At 38.3% G+C, this 21,650-nt stretch overlaps 1 protein-coding gene across 1 annotated transcript in view; it reads left to right on the forward strand.

Annotated features, from left to right (window-relative positions):
* Positions 1-2,752: 2,752 nt before the first annotated feature.
* The window catches only part of KMO (kynurenine 3-monooxygenase), a 41,410-nt gene continuing 22,512 nt past the window's right edge, over positions 2,753-21,650 (forward strand). Inside the window, 4 exon segments of the mRNA XM_006185552.3 lie at positions 2,753-2,909; positions 16,849-16,918; positions 17,201-17,298; positions 18,499-18,588. Coding sequence (XP_006185614.3) covers positions 2,835-2,909; positions 16,849-16,918; positions 17,201-17,298; positions 18,499-18,588 — 333 coding nt within the window. The 5' untranslated portion in view covers positions 2,753-2,834.

A 21,650-nucleotide genomic window follows, 5' to 3' on the forward strand; every position in this document is an offset into this window, starting at 1 on the left:
TCACATGAATTTAGCACATTTTCTTAATCACATTTTCTTAATAATCTTTTTAACTTAACAGTATTTCATTGAATGAATATAAAACATTTTATTTATACAGTTTCTTAATGAAGGGTACTTTTTGCTATTACACACAGTGCTCCAATGATTTCTTCATAGGTTGGCTCTCTTCACTGAGTAATATCACTTTATTTCTGTTACTTGTTATTTTAAACTCTCTTAAATATTGATTTCTATGCCAGTTGTATATTGGTTACTATTTGCCTGATGTGTTTCTCATTTTATTTTATATAATTCTGTTTCATTTTTATTTTGAGTTTAATCTTCTGTTTCTACCATACAATTTAACTTAAAATGTTATCTGATAGACTTTTTATAAATGGACTATTTTAATCCCTTTTAACAGTCACCTATTGATACATGTTATGATCCAGAAAATTTTCTAAGCACTTTATGTGTATTTATTCTTTTAACAGTCAAAACAACCCTATGAGGTAGGTCCTATGATTATTCCTATTCATAGAAGAGAAAAATTGATGCCCAAATGCATCCTATTAGCCCACAATCTTTACTATGTTGCGGGCATGGTGTGAGATTCATTTTCTGCATCATTATTAATATTTTTCAGGAAATAGAGCCTGGCACTGCAGAGTGATTAAAAATAATTTCTAAAAAATGAATAAATGAGTGTGGAAAATGTATTTTCCGAAGAGAGTCACGACAGTATCTCCCATCCCATCTGCTTGTCTGCAGTGTGACTTTGTCACAGGTGAGTTTAAATAGTATCTTCTCCTTAAATTTAGGCTGGACTTATGACTCCCTGATAACCAATAGGATGTGAGAAAAGCGACTACTGAAGGTAGATCAGAAAAGGCTATGCTCCTTCCTCGTGATCCTCTGGAGATGTTTGCTCTGTGGTAAGCCAGCCACCGTGTGAAAAGTTTGACTGCCCTGAGACATTTATGCCGGAGGGGCCACAGTCAACAGCTGTAGCTGAACTCCCAGCTGACACCCAGCATCAATTCTCAGTCATTTGACTGAGCCATCTTGGATATCTGGCCCAGATGGACTCACATAACTAAATCTGTCACTGAACCGAGCTTGGGTCCATTTGCCTGTGTACAGTAAAGCTAGTCCACTGACACTCGGTTGTGGTGAGGGTAAGTGCAGCATTTATTGCAGATGCCAAGCAAGGAATACAAACAGCTAATGCTCAAAAACCTGGTTATGTGATAAGCTTTCTTGCAGTTTTGATTGTATGTGATTTCCTACCTATTTCAGTAGGTATTCGTGAAAATTATTTCACATGTAGATGTTTAAAAATTGGAAACACCCAAACGTCCATCAGTAGTAGGATGGATAAATGAAAACAAATGAACTAAAACTCCATGCAGTACCACAGATGGATCTTAATTAAGAAGTGTAATATTGAGAAAAAGAAGCAAGTTGCCAAGAAAAAAAAACCCAGTGTGAATTAATTTATTAGGTGGTGGTGTGTAGTGAGGGACACGTGTAGACTTCTGGGGTTCTGGCAGTGTTCTTTTTCTGAGCCTGAGTGATGAATACATGGGTTCTTGCTTTACAATAAGTTATTGTACTCTACACTTGTGTTTGACATACTTCAGTTTTTTTGTGTTACAGTCCACAAAAAAAGACAGTTTTCTGTATACTGTCATTAAAGAATTCTTGAGCTTATGTTGAATGTGGAAAAGTGTGTAAAATTGGCTACTGTTTATGGAAAGGAAGAGGGGAAGGAAGGAAGGAGAGAGGAAGAAGAAGAGACAGAGAAAGAAAGAGAGAGGTGCTTGTAGAAGAAAACTTTGGGCAGAAGAACGAGGTGGCCAAGGGGCAGGGTTAGAAGAAAAATGACTATTCACTGTATGCCCTTTTGTTCCTTTTGAATTTCATATCATGTGAATGTATTACCTATTTTAAACAAACAAACAAACAAACAAACAAACAAACAAACAAACAAATAGATCTTCCTAACTACAAAAAAGTTTTCTAGCAACTCTAACCATGTTTACCCACAAGGGGTCACTATTGAATGACATTTAATTCCAGTTGTTTATCAGGGAAATACTGTTCTGAATTCTTGCCACTCTCACTAGGAAGTGAAGAAGCATTTTCATTTATGTTCTTACTTTGTTTTACACATTATATTCCATTGTTAAAAAACCCTCAATTCACAAATATGCTCAAAAATAAAAAATATACGTTTAAAATGGGGTGAAAGAAGACAAAGAAGTTTGATGCAAAAAATTAAAAAAAGGAAGTATTGTTATCTATACAATTGAAAACCTTGCTCAGGAGAACATTAAGACTATGAAAACATTTTTTTCCCCTGGTTGAGTTAGTTAAAGGCAATGCACGAGGACCATTTAGGTGAAATTCCTGACCGGTCTCCATAGATCAATTATGAAACCACGCCGTCTTGTGCTCTAAGAGAAGTGTTAGATGTTCTGGGACATCAGATGAGCAAAGTTTCATTCATAGTTAGTTATGGATGAAAATGAAAGTAAGAATACATGGTATAGAAAAGGAAGAAGAAAAACCTTAAACCTGTACTTTAAAAATTCTGTCTTACACGTAAGATAGTGAGTGTCTTCACTTGGCTGGATTTTTCAAAATTTGGTAATTGCAGTGAATTCCCTTTTTTCCTAGAGCTGAACTGATTGTCCTTGGGCTAATAATGGGTTAAATGCTATCTTGTAAGTTCAAGGAAATTAGCCCTGCTCAAACACTGCGCACATGCAGTGCTTTGGGCAGAATAAAGACTGGGGAAATCAGTGTGTGGGAGACAGTTTTCTCCGTGACAAGAGCTGAAACAATTAATGAAAAACACTTCAGAAGTGATGGATTCGTCTGACATTCAAAGGAAAAATGTAGCTGTCATTGGTGGTGGCTTGGTAAGAATCTGTTTGTATTTATTATTCCTGTTAGTGGTATTATATTAACTATCATTACTCTTATTTTGTTTGTTTGTTTCTCTGAGATTAACTGCTTTTATTTTTTTTCTACCAGTTTTATTGAGAATTGACATACAAAATGTATAAGTTTAAAGCATACAACATAATGGTTTGACTTAACATACATTATGAGATGATTACCACAGTGGAAGTTTAGTGAATGTCCTCATCTCATATAGATACAAAATTTTAAAAAAACTTTTTTCTTGTATTGAGAACTCTTAGGATTTACTCTCTTAACAACTTTCATATGTAACATATAGCGGTGCTGATTATATTAATCATGTTGTATATTACACCCCTAGTGCTTATTTATAACTAGAAGTTTGAGCCTTTTGACCACCTTCGTCACCAAAGATATCACATTATTGTTGACTAAATTCCCCATGCTGTACATTTTATCCCGTGCCTCATTTATTTTGTTAGGGAAGTTTGTACCTCCTCATAATCTCCCTCACGTATTTCACTTATCTTTATTATTATTCATCGGTTGTAAGTATTGTTAATTTTCTTTTGAAACTTTTCTGACATTTAAATACACCTTTTAAAAATGTAGTATTAGTTTATTTTGCTATTTGCTCGAAAAGCTATTTTATTTCCATTAAATACAGAGGTGTCTGTTTCCCCCCCACACCTTTTTTTTTTTTTTTGGTATAACATTTTTTTAAAATAGACAATAAAGCAAATTGAATTTGATTAATCACCAAACTGGCTGTTTTAAAAACAGATATTCGTGTAAACAGTCATTTCAATAAAAAAAAAATTGCCCTGCTTTGGTTAATAACTCAAGTTTATACTGTCTAACAAGAATAAATGGTTCCTTTTGTCAAGAAACATGAAATTAACCATGTTGGGTGTTCGCTGGTTATTTGAGTAATTGGGAGGAATACCTGTTTAGTCACCTTACATGGCTGGTCTGGTGGAAGCTGGGCTTAAGGTGGTGAGTGAGGTGTTCCCCTGTCCTTGAGCAGGTGAAATGAACAGGCTGAGGTGGCTCCACATCTAACAAGATAGAGGAGGGGGGTCTCTCCTCTGCTTCCACTGCTATTATACAAAAGTTAGTTCTGCTTAATGTGAGGCTGCCTCAACTAAACTGTATTTTTGTCTCTCCTGCAGAACTCCTATTTTGAAGTCAACATATCCCCATTAGTTAAAGTTTAATCATTTCGTTTTTGCCTTTGGTCTAATCATTTGCAGGCTTTTAGTTCATAGGTATTCATTCATTCGTTTACTCAACAAAAATGTATCGAGGGCCTAATATGCACCAGACACTGTTCTAGGCTGTGTATAGATGACTTTTTTTTTAATACCACACATAGAGTTACATAGTTTGTGCTAATTCTGACTTTTGTTTTGCCTTCCTTCTTGTGTTTTCCCCAAAGTATGATGACAGTTCTAACACTTCTGGTTCTAAATTTCAAGATGCTAAGGGATGATACCATGTGCCATGTTGGCCAATGCATGTGACATATGTTGTCATTTCTCCATACCAGGCTTCAGTCCAATTGTTTCCAATCAAAATTTTGCATAAAATGAGAATTCATGTATTGGACAAAATATTATTGAGTGCCTGCTATGTGCCAACATTGTTTTAGGTACTGAGGATATGATCGTGGGCATTCAGCGAGGAGAAAGACCATGGGAAAGAAAAGTAATAATAAGTTAGTCGGTGAGACCTAAGCCCTATGAAAGACAAGCCCTAGTGCTGTAGAGTGTCCCAGCAGGTGTCCCTTTGGAATGCGGTCAGGGATAGCCTTTCCGAGAGGAGATCTGTAACCACAGACCTGAGTAATGAGCAGGAAGCAGCCACGTGAAGGTACAGAAAGAACAGTTTGGGCGAAGAGACAACTGCCCCTGAGAAGAGGGACCCTGAAGTAATAATGAGCTGGCCACATTTTTGGAGCAGACAGAAAGGCAGGAAGAATGAGACTGGAGAAGGGTGCTGTTGTGGCTGCAGAGACTGAAAGAGCCAGAGATCTAGGGTCTTGAAGGGAAGGCATCACAGAAAAAAAATAAGTTCACTGTATTCTTTAGACTTCTCATTAAAGGTTCTCCGCTCTGTTGCAGTTTCTCCCCCTGGGGCCCAGGGAGAGCCTTTACGGGATTAGACAGAGTAAGGGACTAGGGTCAGTCCACGGGGAGGAAGAGAATGGGAAAGGTGAAAAAAAAATACACAAGGAAGAAGATTGGAAAGAAAATAATTCTGTTCAAGTGTAAACTTTTTATTTTATGCAAATATTGAGGAGACGAAACATGTAATCACTTAATTACCTTTATTATTATTATTTTATTAATATTAAAGTAAACAAAACTCTATTCACTCCATTTTTGCTTTCTACTCCCCGAGCATTAAGCCTATATATGAAAAAACTTTATTACTGCCCCGATATCTAGCACCTTTTACAAACAGAAGTGGAGTAGATTTCTTTGTGGCTACGGATGTCATCCTGAATCTGCTCAATGGCTGGGGAACAAGTTTTCATCTCACTCTATTAATTTTTCTCAGTCTCTTTTGTAGTTTTGCTTGTGCTCCATTTCCTCTCACCAAACAAGTTTTCTTTCAGCCATCTCACTCATGTGCCTATATTTCTCTAACAGGCCTAGCATTTTGAGATTTTTTTCTGCTACCCTGATGGACTTCTAAGGTGCCTCATAAATCCTGTTCTCACCAACATAAGAAGAGAATTCATAGCTCAGAGTTTACCTATTTTGCTGCCTGATGAGCAGTATCTGGAAGGGAACCAATGACTTTAGACAGCTCAAAGTTTTGTTAACTTCCTGCCAAGAACGTGTTTTTCTTTCCTTTTCATTGATTCCAAAGTACCCTGTCCGTCTGTGCATACACATCTATCCATCCACCCATTCATCTGTCTGTCCACTCAAATAGAAAAGAGCACTCCTGCACTGTTTTATATATATATTTTTATTGAAGTATAGTCACTTTACAGTGTTGTGTCAGTTTCTGGTATACAGCACAATGCTTCAGTCACTTAGGAACATACATATATTTGTTTTCATATTCTCTTTCACCATTAAGTTACTATAAGGTATTGAATATACTTTCCTGTGCTATACAGTATAAACTTGTTGTTTATCTATTTTTTATATATTAGTTAGTATCTGCAAATATCGAACTCCTAATTTATCCCTTCCCACCCCCTCCCCCCAGTAACCATAGGTTTGTTTTCTTTTTTTTTTAACATTTTTTATTGATTTATAATAATTTTACAATGTCATAGGTTTGTTTTCTATGTCTGTGAGTCTTTCTGTTTTGTAAATAAGTTTGTCCTTTTTTCCTTTTTTTTTAGATTCCACATATAAGTGATATCATATGGTATTTTTTCTTTCTCTTTCTGGCTTACTTCACTTAGAATGACAATTTCCAGGTCCATCTATGTTGCTACAAATGGCATTATTTTCTTCTTTTTATGGCTGAGTAGTATTCCATTGTATAAACATAACACAGCTTCTCTATCCAGTCATCTGTTGATGGGCATTTAGGTTGTTTCCACATCTTGGCTGTTGTATATAGTGCTGCTGTGAACACTGGGGGAGCACTCCTCCATTGTTGATGGTAATCTAAATTGGTCCTTTTTTCCAGAAGACAATTTGAAAAAAATGTATGCTGATAGTCTTAAAAATATGGGAGAACTGCAAAAAGCAGCAATAGCTCTCTATCTTGAAGTCAGCCTCAGAAAGGCACTGCATTTAGAGGAACGATTATCCTTCAGCCTGAGGGAAATTGAAAGCATTAGAATCTTTAATGGGGTCTCTCAAAAACACCAAATCTGAAGTATATTCAAAACCTGTAACAGAGCCTTCTAAAAATCTCACTCACTCTCCATCTCTTTCATGTACGTCTCAGCTATTCCAAAAACAAAACCAAAGACGATACAGAAAACTCCTCCAATGTTCTAGGTAATCAAAATCCTCTCCCCAGCTCATTTCAGACTCTCTTCTACGTCCTTTATCATTACTCTGTTATCTTTACTCCGTTCCTCCCCGGTTCTAAGGCCCAGGAACCAATGGGGAAGACAGAAAGAAGGTGTGGCTCTCAGAAGTTTTGGGGGTTTGGTCCCTGTCATGAAGACCTGTGCTTTGATGGACCATTTCATTACTGTGATTGTATCAAAAGCATTGCGTGGGCACCATGCAATTGTTTATAATCCTAAAAATTAAAATAAGTCAAATATACAAATATAAGAGCATTGCACGTAATGAAATGTAATGAAATTGTTAAGTATTTTGATCTAAAATATTTTATGACTCTGACATATATTCATAGTATACTATTCATTTTAAAGGAAATTATAAAATAAAATACACACCTGCTACCATTTTTAAAATAAATATGTGTTTTTATATACATAGAAAATGCTAACACTGGTTCCCCCTGGTAGTAAGATTGTGGGAGATTATGTTTTTCTTTATGTTTATCTGCATTTTCTAATTTTTTATTAAAAACTGTTGAGTTTTTACAAAGTGTCAGGTCTGTACCAGAAATAGCAAGATTGATAAAGTACAAGCCATACACACATCATTTTCTGGGCACTCTCAGCCTGGTGGGAAAATCAGACAGAAATGTAAATCAATCATTCAGTTAATTGTGAGAGATGTTAAAATACATATATACCTATGTACGTCCATGGAATTAAAGACAAAAAGACAAGCCTCATGGAGGAGGAGAGATACTAAGAGAAATTACACTGAGGACATGGGTCTTAAATGAAGGCTAAAGCAGGAAAAAATAGTCCACACAAAGGGAACGTTAGATTCAAAGGCACTTAATTATAAAAGTGCATGGCAGATTCAGGAAATATACAGCAACCTGAATATACTTCTTGCAGATAGTCCGTGGGAATAGCCAAAAAGGAGCTGGAGAGAGAGGCGTGGGTCACATATAAGAATCTTTTATGTCATGTTGATAATTTGGAACTTTTTCCTAGAGACTTCTGAGGAGGCAATAAAGGATTTTAGTACAGAAAAGGCATCATCCATGGGCTTGAGATCTATTTCGAGAGAGATTCAAAAGGAGCAATCAGTAGGACTTGTTGCCTAATTAAATGTGTATCGGTTGGTGGAGAGGAGCTGTGAATATTCTCCGAGGCGTCCTGGTTGGGTGAGGTAGTGGGCAGGTTACCATTCACTAACAGAAGGAATACAGGAGGAGGAGAAGATTTGAAGATTGAGGGATGGGAATAAGTTCAAGGTATGTTGAGATGAAGATTCTCTTAAGACTCTCAGGAAGAGAGGTTCAGTAGTCAGAGATGGCATTCTGGGGAAGGATCTAGGCTAGAGAAAAATTCATGCACAAGCTTTCCTCAGAGCCCCCACTTGGAAGTGTTTGGGGCATTCATCTTATCATGAAAAGAGGGACAGTCAAGACCATTGCTTGGCCTTAGAGCCCATACTCAGATGGTACAAGTCAGAGAGTTCAGAGTAAGGTTTAAATAGTAAAACAACATTTGGCATAAGAGATGCAATCCTGGCATATGTAACAGTGACAAAGTATGAAGAGATTTTCATTTGCTTATTTCAGAGTAAGTGCAGTTAACCATCCAGTTCCTCTCATTACATTGCTATGTTCAAAGATTAAATTCTTCAGAGACCAAGCTACAGATCCATGAGTAGGAGGTATTAACTGGCTTTTTAAACGTCTATTTGGTGACAGACTCAGAAACAAACTCTGTGTTTCTTAGGGAGAGTTTTATGTGCTTCATTAAGCCAAAAATAGTTGACACATGTTTAACATTACATTATCAGATTAATTTCAAGTGCATTACAATAAAAAGGCAGAAAATATATGACATTTTTATAATCATGATGCCTCTTCCTGTTAAGGTTAGCACTTATAAATTAAAAAGTACAGTTTTCTCATGATCATTGGACACTTGAATGATCATTGATGGAGAGATCATGTGGGAATCAGCAGAAACTTAGTGAATCCTATTACATAAAATCACACCTGCTGAATGCCTGAGAAGCACAGCTCAACATTTTTTAAAAAACAATTTCAAATTATCCTTTAAACTGGTAAGTTAGGCATCAGTGTAGTAGGCCAGGGCGGGGCCAAAGCACATGACATTTAAAGAAGGAAATAAGAAAAGAGGTGGAGAGACGGAAGAACAATAAATTGGGTAAATCCACAATTATGTAACCAAGGAAACTCCTCAGAGCGCTGCTTAACCATAGACAGGCTAGGTAAGTCGTTAATAAAACATTTAACTTACATATTATTTTATGATCAAAACAGTTTGCTATTGTGGACTTTGGGTGCTTCAGAACAGATACAGAGATTTTTCATCATTGTCCATGTCCTTAATAGAACTGTTTTAGTTCTGTCCAGGCTTAACTATAAGAACTGTCAGGAAAACCACTGCTTGCTCCCGGGAGTTTAACCCTGTCCAGTTTCTTCTCTCCTCTCACCACCCTCCTTCCCCATCGATGCACAGGAACCAGCTGTGCCTTAACAGAGGATTTGTGGTGGGCTCAGAATGATGTACACTCATTTTCCTTTCCATTTTTATCTTTATTGTCTTGCTAGCCTTTTTGCCTGTGCAACAGCTAAAGAAAGCACTGACAGTTATTCCTGATTAAGCATGTTTTACAGAAAGTGAGAAGGGGAAATAAATTTAGAGCGAGTCTGAAAAGTACTGATGTTACTGATCCTTCAGCTAAATTTATATAATACCTACCAAAGTTTTTTTCTTTTAGTTTTATTCAAACCTTGGGTACACAGAATTGGAATGACCATAATCTTTGTTTCAGGACTCCCTATTACCACTGGTCTTGGAGAAGACATTTTTGTTTATCCATATGTATATTTATTAATAATAAGAAGCAGCAGTACTTTTGAACTCATCACTCAACTGGGAATTGATACATTGCAGTGACTTATAACAACCTCTGTGCTTCTCCCCAATCCATGACATTGCCCTGAATCTTGTGTTTACCATTCCTTTGCTTTTATAAATGTATGTGAAAGTTCTATGTATATATGATATATGTTTATCATATATACACACAAATAATATATATACTTCTAAAAATTATGCATATACATATATCTGTGATTTAGGATTTCTTGGTTGGCCTTTCAGGATATTAAATATGTGAATTGCTTTGCAAAATTAAAACCTTCCACACACTTAATGGTTTAAATGAGGGCTGACTACATTTTTAAACTAACCACTACAGTCTGCAGAGATTGAATAATATGAAAAAAGTTAGGTGACTGCAGTATCCATGACAAAAGGAGACACAAGCCCTAAACCATCAGATTATTAAGAAAAGGAATATCCAAGTGCTTAGATGCTAAGATGCCTTGGAGCAAAGGAAGCAAAACTCGTGTGGAGTGAATAGTAGAAGAGGACTCAGGTCCTCCTGTGCCTGCACACCTGTACTCACAGGTCCCCTAAACACCGCCCGGGTGCAAGGCCCTCTCTCCTTACCCCCCACATCCACCAGGGGCTGCTGAGGACCCATCAGCCTCACAGCTCAGAGCTCCTCTAGTTAAGCATCCCCTCCCAGGTGTCCCCTCGGCCAGCTCTGTGATTCCTCTCTCCCAGCTGAACTTCTCTTTGCTAACTTCCATTCCAACCTCTTCCACAGAGCCCTCTGGATCTATGTTTTGGTGTGCTAAATGTCAGTGTTTTCGCTTTATTTATTGCATCTCCCCCCAGACTCCTGGCCTTAGCTTAAACCTGAGGACAGCAGCTGCCTTGCAGCCTTCTCCTATGGCTCAAGTATCTGAAGATTGGTGGTTGCCATGGTAGCACTTATTCTGCACTGCAACTTTCAGCCCTGTAAGTTTCCATTTTTACATGTTAACCCTTTGAGACTTAACTTATCTCCTTATACCACCTCTGTCCTCCTCACTATTGTCATCAACCCACCTCTAGGTCACTTCCTCCCAATATTGAAGACTTCAGTACTTACACATAATCTTTTTTCTATACTCCAGCCTAACATCACCTTGAGTGACTATCAAAAGTTTTTGTTGACCCATCCAATTCCCTAGCCCTTCAGTTCCTTGAATTCTGCTCTCAATCCCTTCCACCTCTGCTATACTTCAGCCTCCAAGTCCCATGACCACATCCTGGACCTGCACCTGATCATTCCACAGAACTGCCCCATCTAGGATAACAGTGTCAGACCTAGGACTCCCTGATGCAGCACCTCCTAGCTTCCTAGCGCTCCCATTCAGTTGCTTCTGCTACGTCTGTTCTTCACAGGGACCTCCTACATTCCCCGTTCATCAGCCCTCTCTGTCTTCCTTCCATCCCATCCAGCTCAGCTGTTAACTGTCCATCAATCCAACTAATACTTCAACTCATTGCTTTCTGTTTCATCCATGTGGCTGAATCCCACCCTGCTTAATTCCAGTGGTTTTCTTCCTCTGCATAGAATCCAGGCTGTTAATGCTACAAGAGAAAAGCATATAACAAAACCTCACATCTTGGTGCTACTCTTAATCATGGTCTCAATCTTCAACCATGTGCTATTCACCCACACTTCTACTTTATTAAGCAGCCCATGTTCTGGACCCAGATTGGATCCATCTGAATCTTGACACCAACTGCAGCACTCACTAGCTGTGTTACCTTAGGTGAGCCACTTAACTTCTCTGTGCCTCAGTTTCCATACCTGTAAAACAAGATAATAAAGTATCTACCTTCTTCCACATCAGAGGAGATTAAATAGAGCAATGAGTGAATGGTACATAACAGCTACTTCACGTGTCTGTACATTATTATTATTGTTTCTTTAATCAGATTTCTGCTTCTTTTTAGTGGTTGTTTTTAACCTTTATCATGTGTTTCTTCTACTTAGACGTCTCTGCCTCCTGATTCAGTCACCCTTACTTGGCTGACTCCCACTCATTCTTTCGGTCTCCACTTAGATTTCACTTCTCCTGAGAAGTCATTCCCTACCTCACTCTATAACCCTCTATTTGGGTTAAGGGCCTTTTCTCTACTCTCATAGCTGCACTTTCCCCACCATACTATTTATTACCCTTTGTTATAATTAACTATAATGCCCTTGAGCGGCCCAGGTGTATCTTGAACTCTGTTGTGTAGCACCTAGCACAGAGCTGGCACAGAGAAAAAAATTAATAAATAGATGTTAAATAAATACATGAATAGTATTTGGAAAAATGAAGGCCCAGACAAGACCATGAATCCCCTCAGGGCAGCCATTATGTATTATGTTTGGATCACTTTAAATGCCTAGAAAGAGATCTTGTAAGAGTTAGAAATCAATAAATATTTTCCACATAATCATTTTTTCTGTGCCTCTTGAAAGTTGTTTTTGAATTTCCAAAGATTCATACTCTTTATCAGTTTGTTCCTTCTTTACATATGTGTCAAAATAGTCTCATTCTTCAAAGCTCAACTCAAAAATGATCTCCAGGAAGTTTTTACCAGTCCCTTTGTTCTGGTCATCTATTGCTATGTAATAAACTACGCCAAAACTTTGTGGCTTAAAACAAAAATCTATTACTATGCCTCACAGTTCTGTGGGTGTTCTGTCATGTGCCTAGGGGTGCAGTCATCTGAAGGCTTGACTAAGCTGGATGTGCAAGATCACGCACTCCCGTGGCTGGTGGTTGGCGTTGGCTATTAATGAGTGAAACAGTTCAGCTGAGGCTCTTGAGCAACTGCCTGTGGCTTGTCCACATGGCTTGGGTTTCTCACACATGTCAGCCTCCAGATAGTTACTCTTCTTACATGATCACTGGCTTCCAAAAGGCAGGATGCAAAAGTTTCCAGGCCAGCAAAGGACTGTGCCTGACAAATGGCTCAAGTGTCACTTCTGCTGCATTTTATTGGTCAAGACTATCACAGGCCCACCTGGATTCAAGAAATAAATTCCATTTCTTGATGGAGAAGTATTGAGGTCACATGGCAGAAGAGATTTTATTATGGCCGCCTTTGGAAAATACAGTCTGGTACATCACTCAAGGCAAAATTAATCTCTTGCGTGTCTTATGTAAGATTTCATTTAGTCTTTTTTTTTTTTTTTTAACATTGATTTCCGCCTTTGGACCTAGATTATTTTGCAAGGAAAGGTCTCTAGTTTATATGCACTCAAAACATTGGGTAAATTGAATAAAATTCTAATGACTAAAACATATAATTTTTTTTAAAGTATGTGTAAATGTTTTATGATTAAATTTATTTAAAAATTTAACTGATCAAAATCAAAATTCAAATAATGTGAGAAATCTGCAAAACTTTTATATAAAATTTACTAAGCATTGATTGGTTTATATGTTTATCTCTTTTTAACAGTTAGGTGTTCCTAGGCCTGAGCACTTAGCTTAATAATCTTTAGGCCCCTAACGTTTAGTAGATTAAGTTATATGTAACATGCTCAATAAAATTTGGCTTGGTTTGGTTACAAATTTTATTTTAAAATGTAATCTCTACCATTCATGTATACATTCAACAAATATCGATCAGGTACGTATTATGTTGCAATGGTTTTGGCCAAGGATAACATGGTGAGCAAAAACAGTTTGCAGCTTAGTGGGGCAGAACAGATATTGATTACAGAAGCACCCTAAGAATGTGGACTTTCCTTTGTGATGAGCTCTTTGTATTAGATTTTTAGGGCAACAGAGTACCAAAAACAAGTGGTTTAAAAAACAGCTATTAATTATTTCACAGTCCTGGAGGCTATAAGTCTAAAACCAAGGTGACAACAGGGTTGTCTCCTTCTGAGTGCTGTGAGGGAAAGCACTGCTCCAGGTCTCCCTCCTTGGCTTGTAGATGGACGTCCTTTCCCTGTGTCCCTTTACATCATCTTCCCTGTGTGAGTGTTTCAGTGTCCAAATTCCCCTTTCTATAAGGACTCCTATCATATTGGGCTTGGAGGCACTCTAATGACCTCATTTTAACTTAATTACTTCTGTAAAGACCCTGTCTCCAAATAAGGTCACACTCTGAGGCACTGGGGTTAGGACTTCTGCATATGAATTTGGGTGACCGCAATTCAACCCTTAACGCTTCTCAAAGGAGAAGTTTGTAGCGCTGTGAGACATCCTAAGAGGGGGTTTGAGGTAGTTAGATGGGCCGAGGCAGGCTTCCTTGAGGAAGTAAAGCTGAGTGGAGACCTGAGGATAAGTGGGCTAGAAAAAGAGGAAAGAGAAGACTGTTAGCCACGGAAATCCTCTTGTGAGGGCGAACCTGGTGAGTGCAGGAGCTGAAAGTAGGCTAGCAAGGCTGGAGTGGAACAGTGATGTGATCTCCATAATTTAAAAACATTATGGAGAAAATCTGAGGTCTACAAGGAGTCATTTTTTCTCTGAGAGGCTTATGTTTGCTTCTGTTAAGTGTCTGTGGTTGCCAGCAATCCCAGATGAACATAATTCAATCAGGGCCAGAGATGATTCCTAAGGCTGCTTTGGTCCCTTTGATCACTGGTTTATTTCCAGTTTATTCTACTTCTAAGATATACCTGTTTAGGGTCCTAACTCAAAGCCTGGGCATTTATTAAACCCTCCTGAGCAGGGGTTTGGAGTGTGTGTCCTAAACTCCAAATTTTGTCCTTTTAGCTTCATGAGTCTATCAAAAATCCTGCTGAGATTCTCAGCCTCCCCTACAATCAACTGATGCCAAGTTCTCCTCTCTGGGCTTCCTTTTTCTCTTAGCAGAAGACTTAGTTCAAATGACCTATTGCACTATTACAACAAATGGCTGCTTGTGGAGAACAGATGGTCAAGAAGTCAGATGAATGCTAGTAGAACAGACAGGAAGCTTACATTAGTCAAGCATGATGCTTGTGATAAAGCAGAATGGTGAAAATGGAAAGAGATGGATAGATGGAAAAACATTACACGGTAGAGTTGGTAGAACTTGGAATGGATTGGTTGTGGAGAATGAGGGAGAGAGGGTTGCCGAGAACGATTCTGAGATTTCTAGCTTGAGCAACTGGGTAGATGGGATGTTATTCATTGGCATAGGGAATATGTGGAGAAAACTGACACAATGTGGGGCAAGGATCACAAGTTTCAGTTTGTCTCTGTTGATTCTGAGGTGCTTTGAGACATTTAAAAAGCCACATTGATTCAACATCTATGTGCATGAGCTTGAAAGGAGATCTGAGTGGGAGACGTAAATTTTCACATCACCATGGATGTGAGAGATGGACCAGGAAGGAGGTTTGAGAAACTCCAACATTTGATTGTTTTCTTTGCAAGGGTGAAAGAGAGAAAGAGGAAATGGCCAGAGAGGTATGAGAAAGCAAACAGACAGGAAGGTTAACGTTCCAAGAAGAAAAGTTAACAGTGCTGCGTGCTGCTGAAAAATTGACTGCGATCATTGTAGACTGTGTTACCAAATTTAAGTTGCTAGTGGTGAGGCAGTAAACAAATCACTGCAACTCGTATAAACATATAGGAGGGAAACACTATAAAGCTGTGAGAAGACAATAAACAAAAAATTCTTCATAATCTCAAAGTTGGGAGAGATTTCTTAAGCAGGATACCAAATGCATTAACAATAATGTAAAAGATTGATCAGTGCAACTACATTAAAACAAAGAGATTCTTGTCATTAAAGATACTATAGAATTTTTTAAAAAGCAAATCAGAATGGAAGAAGATATTTGCAACATTTAAAAATGAGGCACTCTGTATTCAGCTCTCTGAATAACTCAAATAACTCAAATAGAAAAATAAAGGCAGACAGTCCAACAGAAAATGGGCAAGAAACTTAAACAGACACTCTACAACAGAGGAGATCCAAATAGCCTATCAGTATATGAAAAGCTGTTCAGTCTCTTTAGCAGTATCTATTTATTTTGGCAAATTAAAACCACATTCCCACCTATCACTTTGTTTAAAAGTTTGAGAACACCAAGTGCTGGCCAAGATGAACCCTCAGAAGCTGCCAGTGGGAAAACATGTTCGTACAAAACTTTGACACAATTTGGCATAATAAAGGTGAAGATATATAAACTTTTGATCAAGCATTCCACTTCTGTGCATAGAATCTGAGAAGAAATCATGCATATGTGTACCAGGGTACATGTACAAGAATGTTCTTTGCAACATTTTAAATTTTCCCAGGCCATCATTTCACAACGTACAGCATATATCAAACCATTATGTTGTATACTTTAAATTTATATAATTTATACATCACTTATATCTCAATAAAACTGGAAAAACTAATATTCTCAGGCCAGAAATAACTCAAGTGTCCTTCAACAGGAAGATGGTTAAATAGTCTGTGAGATTTCATATTATGAAGAATCATATGGAAATGAAAAATGGATGACATGGGGTTTACATGCAATCACATGGAGAGATCTCATCAGCATTATTATTGAGTTAAAGAAGCAGATGCAAAAAATACACAAGTGTGATGCTAATTATGTGATTCAAAAGCTGGCAAAATTAAACTGCCTCAGGATGTATATACCTAAGTGGGAAAACTATAAAGAAGCAAGGATAGGTTATCACAAAAGTCAGAACTTCTAGGCGAAAGTTTGGGGATTGCAACTGGGAAGGAGGCTAGGGGAGTATGGAGATCAGCAATGTTGTACTTTTTCATCAGTGTGGCTATGTGAGTGTTTGCTCTAGTTATTCTATAATCTGTACACATGTTTTATGATCTTTCTGTATGAAAGGTATATCTCATCATTAAAAAAAGTTCAAAAAATAAAACATCCTTGAAAAGTATACGTTTTAAATCTTGAGTTAATCCTATTATTTTTGCAAATGGTATTTTCCAGCAGTGATTGAATAGATCAATGTGATGAGTGAGGCTAGTAATAGTATGGCCACACATGAGGTTGCATTTAGCCAGCAAAAATCCCCTCTATTTGTGGAATCAGATTAAAATATGGAAAAACTTGCTTTGATTCCTAGGTTGGATCGTTAAATGCATGCTTCCTTGCCAAGAGGAATTTCCAAGTTAATGTATACGAAGCTAGGGAAGGTAAGACAATACTAAACAATGTGAGGTGTGGTTCTGATTCTGTGACTTCTTCCTCTTTAGATTTTAAAAAGAAAAAAAAATTAAGATGAACTGTTAGATTTCATTAATAACCTCAACTATCGAAATTTAACATAATGCAAATTTATTACTATTAGTGTTTTCTTTAAAAGAGTAAACAAGCTCTTTTAATGTGGTCCTGATGGCACCAGATGTTCAGGTGCTCATCCTGTCCTAGGCTGTAAGCAGGTGTGTGTAACATGGCGTCTACTTCCAATGTCTTAGATCTCCGGGTGGCTAAATTTGCACGTGGAAGAAGCATTAATTTGGCCCTTTCTCATAGAGGACGACAGGCTCTGAAAGCCATTGGCCTGGAAGATCAGGTACCTTGTTAATGCATATTCCTTAAAGAAGATAGCACCTGCTGTTTTTCAACAATTGCATGGTCTTGATTTCATCTTGGTTCAAAGCACCACTTAATGCCAAAACCCTCTGCATGAGAACTCATTTTACAAAGGTTTTCAAGCTTCTAAAATTCACAACAGGGGGAACATTTCACACTTGAGGCACCTGGAGGGAGGACCGGAGCATAATGTGGGGCAGGTGGATACTGTACCAGGTAGGAACTTGGCCATCACGTCTGGCACTGGGCTCTCAACCAGACAGGGAATCCCTGCCTGCTGCAGTGTGATCAGGGATGGCCTCCGGGACCGGAGGAGGCAGGCAACTCCCCGTTTGACTACTTGGGTCCATTATCTCTTATCCACAATTCTGTACTCCAAAAACTCTGGGACTAGAAAGCTTTTCACCACCCATTCAGCAGCAAACTTGACCTGATGTGAGGCTTTTTATGGCCTTTAAAAAAAATCTCATTTAGCTTGAATATGTTTTTCTAAAGAAATATTGTGTTTGATTATGTGGTGGTGTCCTGTGTGTTATATAATATCCACATACGCACTACATTACCTACCTAAAATTTGAAAACCTCTGAATTCTGAAACCAATGGGCCCTAAGTGATTGGGTAAAGACTGTGGGCCTGTTGTGGGTTTTCCTTATACGGATTCAGTGTGGCCAAACATCTCACGTTCATGTATCTTAGAAATGTGAACAGAAATACTGTATTTTTCTTGATAGTGCTTTTGCTGACAATGTGTTTTTGAAATGATAGTGTAAGTCAATACAAGTTCAGTTTGCATCTCCACAGTCTTCTGAGGCATGTGTAGGAAAACACTCTGTGCTGGGTTTCAGGAATCCCTCTTGCATTACTTTCTTTTGAGGTCATGAGAAAAATCACTTATCTCTCTGACAATGAACCATTTTCCTCAATTGTAATATTTGATTTAGACCATATAAACTTTAAGTCAATTCCCAAATCTAAAAGTTTAAAAAAAAAAAAACCTAAAAACTAAAATTTTCAGGAAAATGGTTTTCATTAAGTTTCCACCATACTGCACTCCCATGGCTCCATTATGTTTTGATATTTGGACAATATTTGAAAAATCACATTTTAAAATCAATCTCTGTCTTATTTGCATGACACCATGTTGTGGAAATGAAATCATTATTTCTGGTTTTATTTCAGATTGTATCCCAAGGTGTCCCCATGAGAGCAAGAATGATTCACTCTCTTTCAGGAAAAAAGTCTGCAATTCCCTATGGGACAAAGTCCCAGGTAGGTTTACCTGGAGGGGCTTTTTTTGTAAAGTGGTAATAGCTGAGTCTAATGTTGGAAGCTTGCTACTTGCTTGTTGGCCCTTCTTTCTTCTCTAGCCTTATCTTTGGCATCACTTGCCTTCTGGAATTCAAGAACATGTGCTAGTTAATTCATAGGAGGTGCTTAGAAAGGGCCAAGTTCCTCATAAATGTTCAATAATAGATATTATTGTTATCACTATTAAGCTGGTTTTTTGCCTCTATGCTTTGCTCGTACTGGCCTGGGATGCCCTTTCCCTCCCATCTCCTTTCAATTAGGCAGAGATTACCATGTATTTATTGTTAAGCATACTATGCAAGAACAACTCTATGTAAACTTATGTCTTATGGTGCTGTTGCCTTTTCCTGACTCTCTGGCCCCAAATTTATTATAATAGAACTTATAGAATGAACCAGAAATGCTTCAGTGTTGTGTAATTTCTAAAACAGCAGAAGCCAGATGATGATACAGAGTTTATGAAAGAATATCCATTATCCTGCTTTGTGTTTTTCTTCTTGTCTCTTAAATAGTAACGTATAGAGTTGGGCAAAGTATGTACTTTTATCTGATTACACTTTCTAGGTTTGTTTCTTTGAGAGAGAATGAATGTACTAGACATCTGTCAACCACAGAAGAAACCCAACTTGCTTTATTCAGCAATGCCTCATTTTGCAGAACCCAAGTGAGGTTCATATTCTTTGGAGTCTCTGACCCTCTGCAGAGCTCCAACTGCAGGTAGACTAGCAGTTCTCAGATTCAACCTGGGATCTTGTTAAAATGCAGAGTCTGATTCTGTAGGGCTGGGGCAGAAGCTGAGTTTCTGCAATCCAAATAGACCTACGTGGTGTCCATGCTGCTGGTCCGTGGACCACACTTTGGGTAGCCAGAAATAAAGTACATACGCTCATGGGAATAAGGTCTTTGTGGATTGTGTGAGGATTTAAGAAGCTGAAGTACCTCACACCCAATAGGATAGCTACTATCAGAAAACAAAAACAGAAAGAGAAAGTAAGTGTTGGTGAGGACGTGGAGAAGTAAGAACCTTGTACACTGTTGGTGGGAATTTAAATTGGTGCAGCCACCATGGAAAACAGTGTGATGGTTCCTCAAAAAAATTAAAAATAGACCTACCGAATGATCCAGAATTCCACCGCTGGGTATAGATCCAAAAGAACTGAAAGCAGGGTCTGGAAGAGCTATTTGAACATCCATGCTCGTAACAGCACTATTCCTGATAGTTAAAAGGTGAAAGCAACCGAAATGTTCATCACTGGATGGATAAATAAACAAAATGTGGTATAAACACAGGTGAGATAATAGAAGGTATCGGTCTCTGCCCTGGTTCCTGACAAAGGCCTCCTAAAACCCTTGTACTCCCCTAAGTGATAAGAATACTAGGAGCATCTTTTGTTCGAATAGTTGGTCTTTGACTCTGTTCCTAAATCCCTTGCAATTTGCTGGGTGATAGAAGTGTCTTTTGCTCTAATGAGGTAACTCTGGTCACCAGAAAGACCAAACCATGATTAGAAGCTTGGAACTTTCAGACTCATCCCACGTTCTCCAGCGAGGGGAGAGGGGCTGGAAATGGAGATAATTATCCATCATGACTATGTGATAAAGCCTCCATAAAAAATCCCAAAAGTATGGGTCCAGAGAGCTTCCAGGTTTGTGAACACATGGCGTTACTGGGAAAATGGCACACCTAGAGATGGCAAATATATACCTTATCCTATGCATCTCTTCCATCTGGATGTTCACCTGTATCCTTTATCATATTCTTTTATAATAAACTGGCAAACATAAGTAAACTGTTTTCCTGAGTTCTGTGAGCCACTCTAGCAAATTGATTGAGCCTGAAGAGGTGATCCTGGGAACTTCTGCTTTACAGCGGATTAGTCAGAAGCACAGGTAATGAACTGCATTTGCAATCAGCATCTAAAGGGAGGGGACAGTCTTGTGGGGCTGAGATCCTAAGCTGTGGAATCTGTTGCCATCTCCAAGCCGGTAGTGTCAGAACAGAGTTCAATTATAGGACATCCAGCTGGTGCTGCAGAGAATTACGTGGTTTGAGGAAAACTCCTCCATATCTGGTGTCCGAAGTGTTGTGAGTGTGGTAATAGTATGAGAGTAAAAGAGAGACACACAGGAGAAGTGTAGGTTTTCTATACAGCATAAAATGGAATACTATTCAGCCTTTAAAAAGAAGGAACTTCTGACACATGCTGCAACATGGATAAACCTTGAAGACTTTATAAGTTAAATAAACCAGTCACAAAATTACACGTACTGTATAATTCCACATATAGGAGGTATCTAGAAGAGTTAAATTCATAGAAACAGAAAGTAGAATGGTGGGTGCCAGGGCCTGGAGAAGGGGAATGGGGAGCTATTATTTAATGGGGATGGAGTTTCAGTTTTCTAAGATGAAGTGTCCTGTGGTGGATGGTGCTGATCGTAGCACAAAAACGTGCGTGTACTTAATGCTGCCAAACTGTGTATTTTAATGGTTAAGATGGTAAATTTGTTATTGTGTGTGTGTGTCAAAAGTGGCTGAAAAGTAAAACATTCCAACAACTGAGTGAGGAAAGGAGCAGTGGTGGGGAAGGATTAAATTTTTCCATTTAGTGACTTCTTAGAAATAATAACCTGCTTATTTCAGTAAGGTGAAAACCTAGGGACAGAGCCTTAATACATGATCCTCTCAGGGGAAGGAAGGGAAAGTCCCACTGATTATCTATTGTCAGATAAACATCTTCAGATAATTAATATGTCCTGTTTAATTGGCCCCAAATAAAGCTTGGTGCTATAGGAAAGATCACCTCTTCTTAACAGGCAAGGAAGATTTACACATGGAAATCAAATAGCGACACCAACTAAATGTATGCTTTCTGTAAACAGTGATCGTCCTCCTGTGCACCATGCCCCGTGCTAGTTGCTGAGGGACAGGAGAGGAGCCTGCCGCCTGGGGAGGACAGACAGTAATCAAGTTCATTGAGAAAAGAACTCAACTGAGTGATGGCAGGAGCACTGAGCTGTATGAT

This window comes from Camelus ferus, chromosome 23, assembly GCF_009834535.1.
Source record: "Camelus ferus isolate YT-003-E chromosome 23, BCGSAC_Cfer_1.0, whole genome shotgun sequence".
NCBI lineage: Eukaryota > Metazoa > Chordata > Mammalia > Artiodactyla > Camelidae > Camelus > Camelus ferus.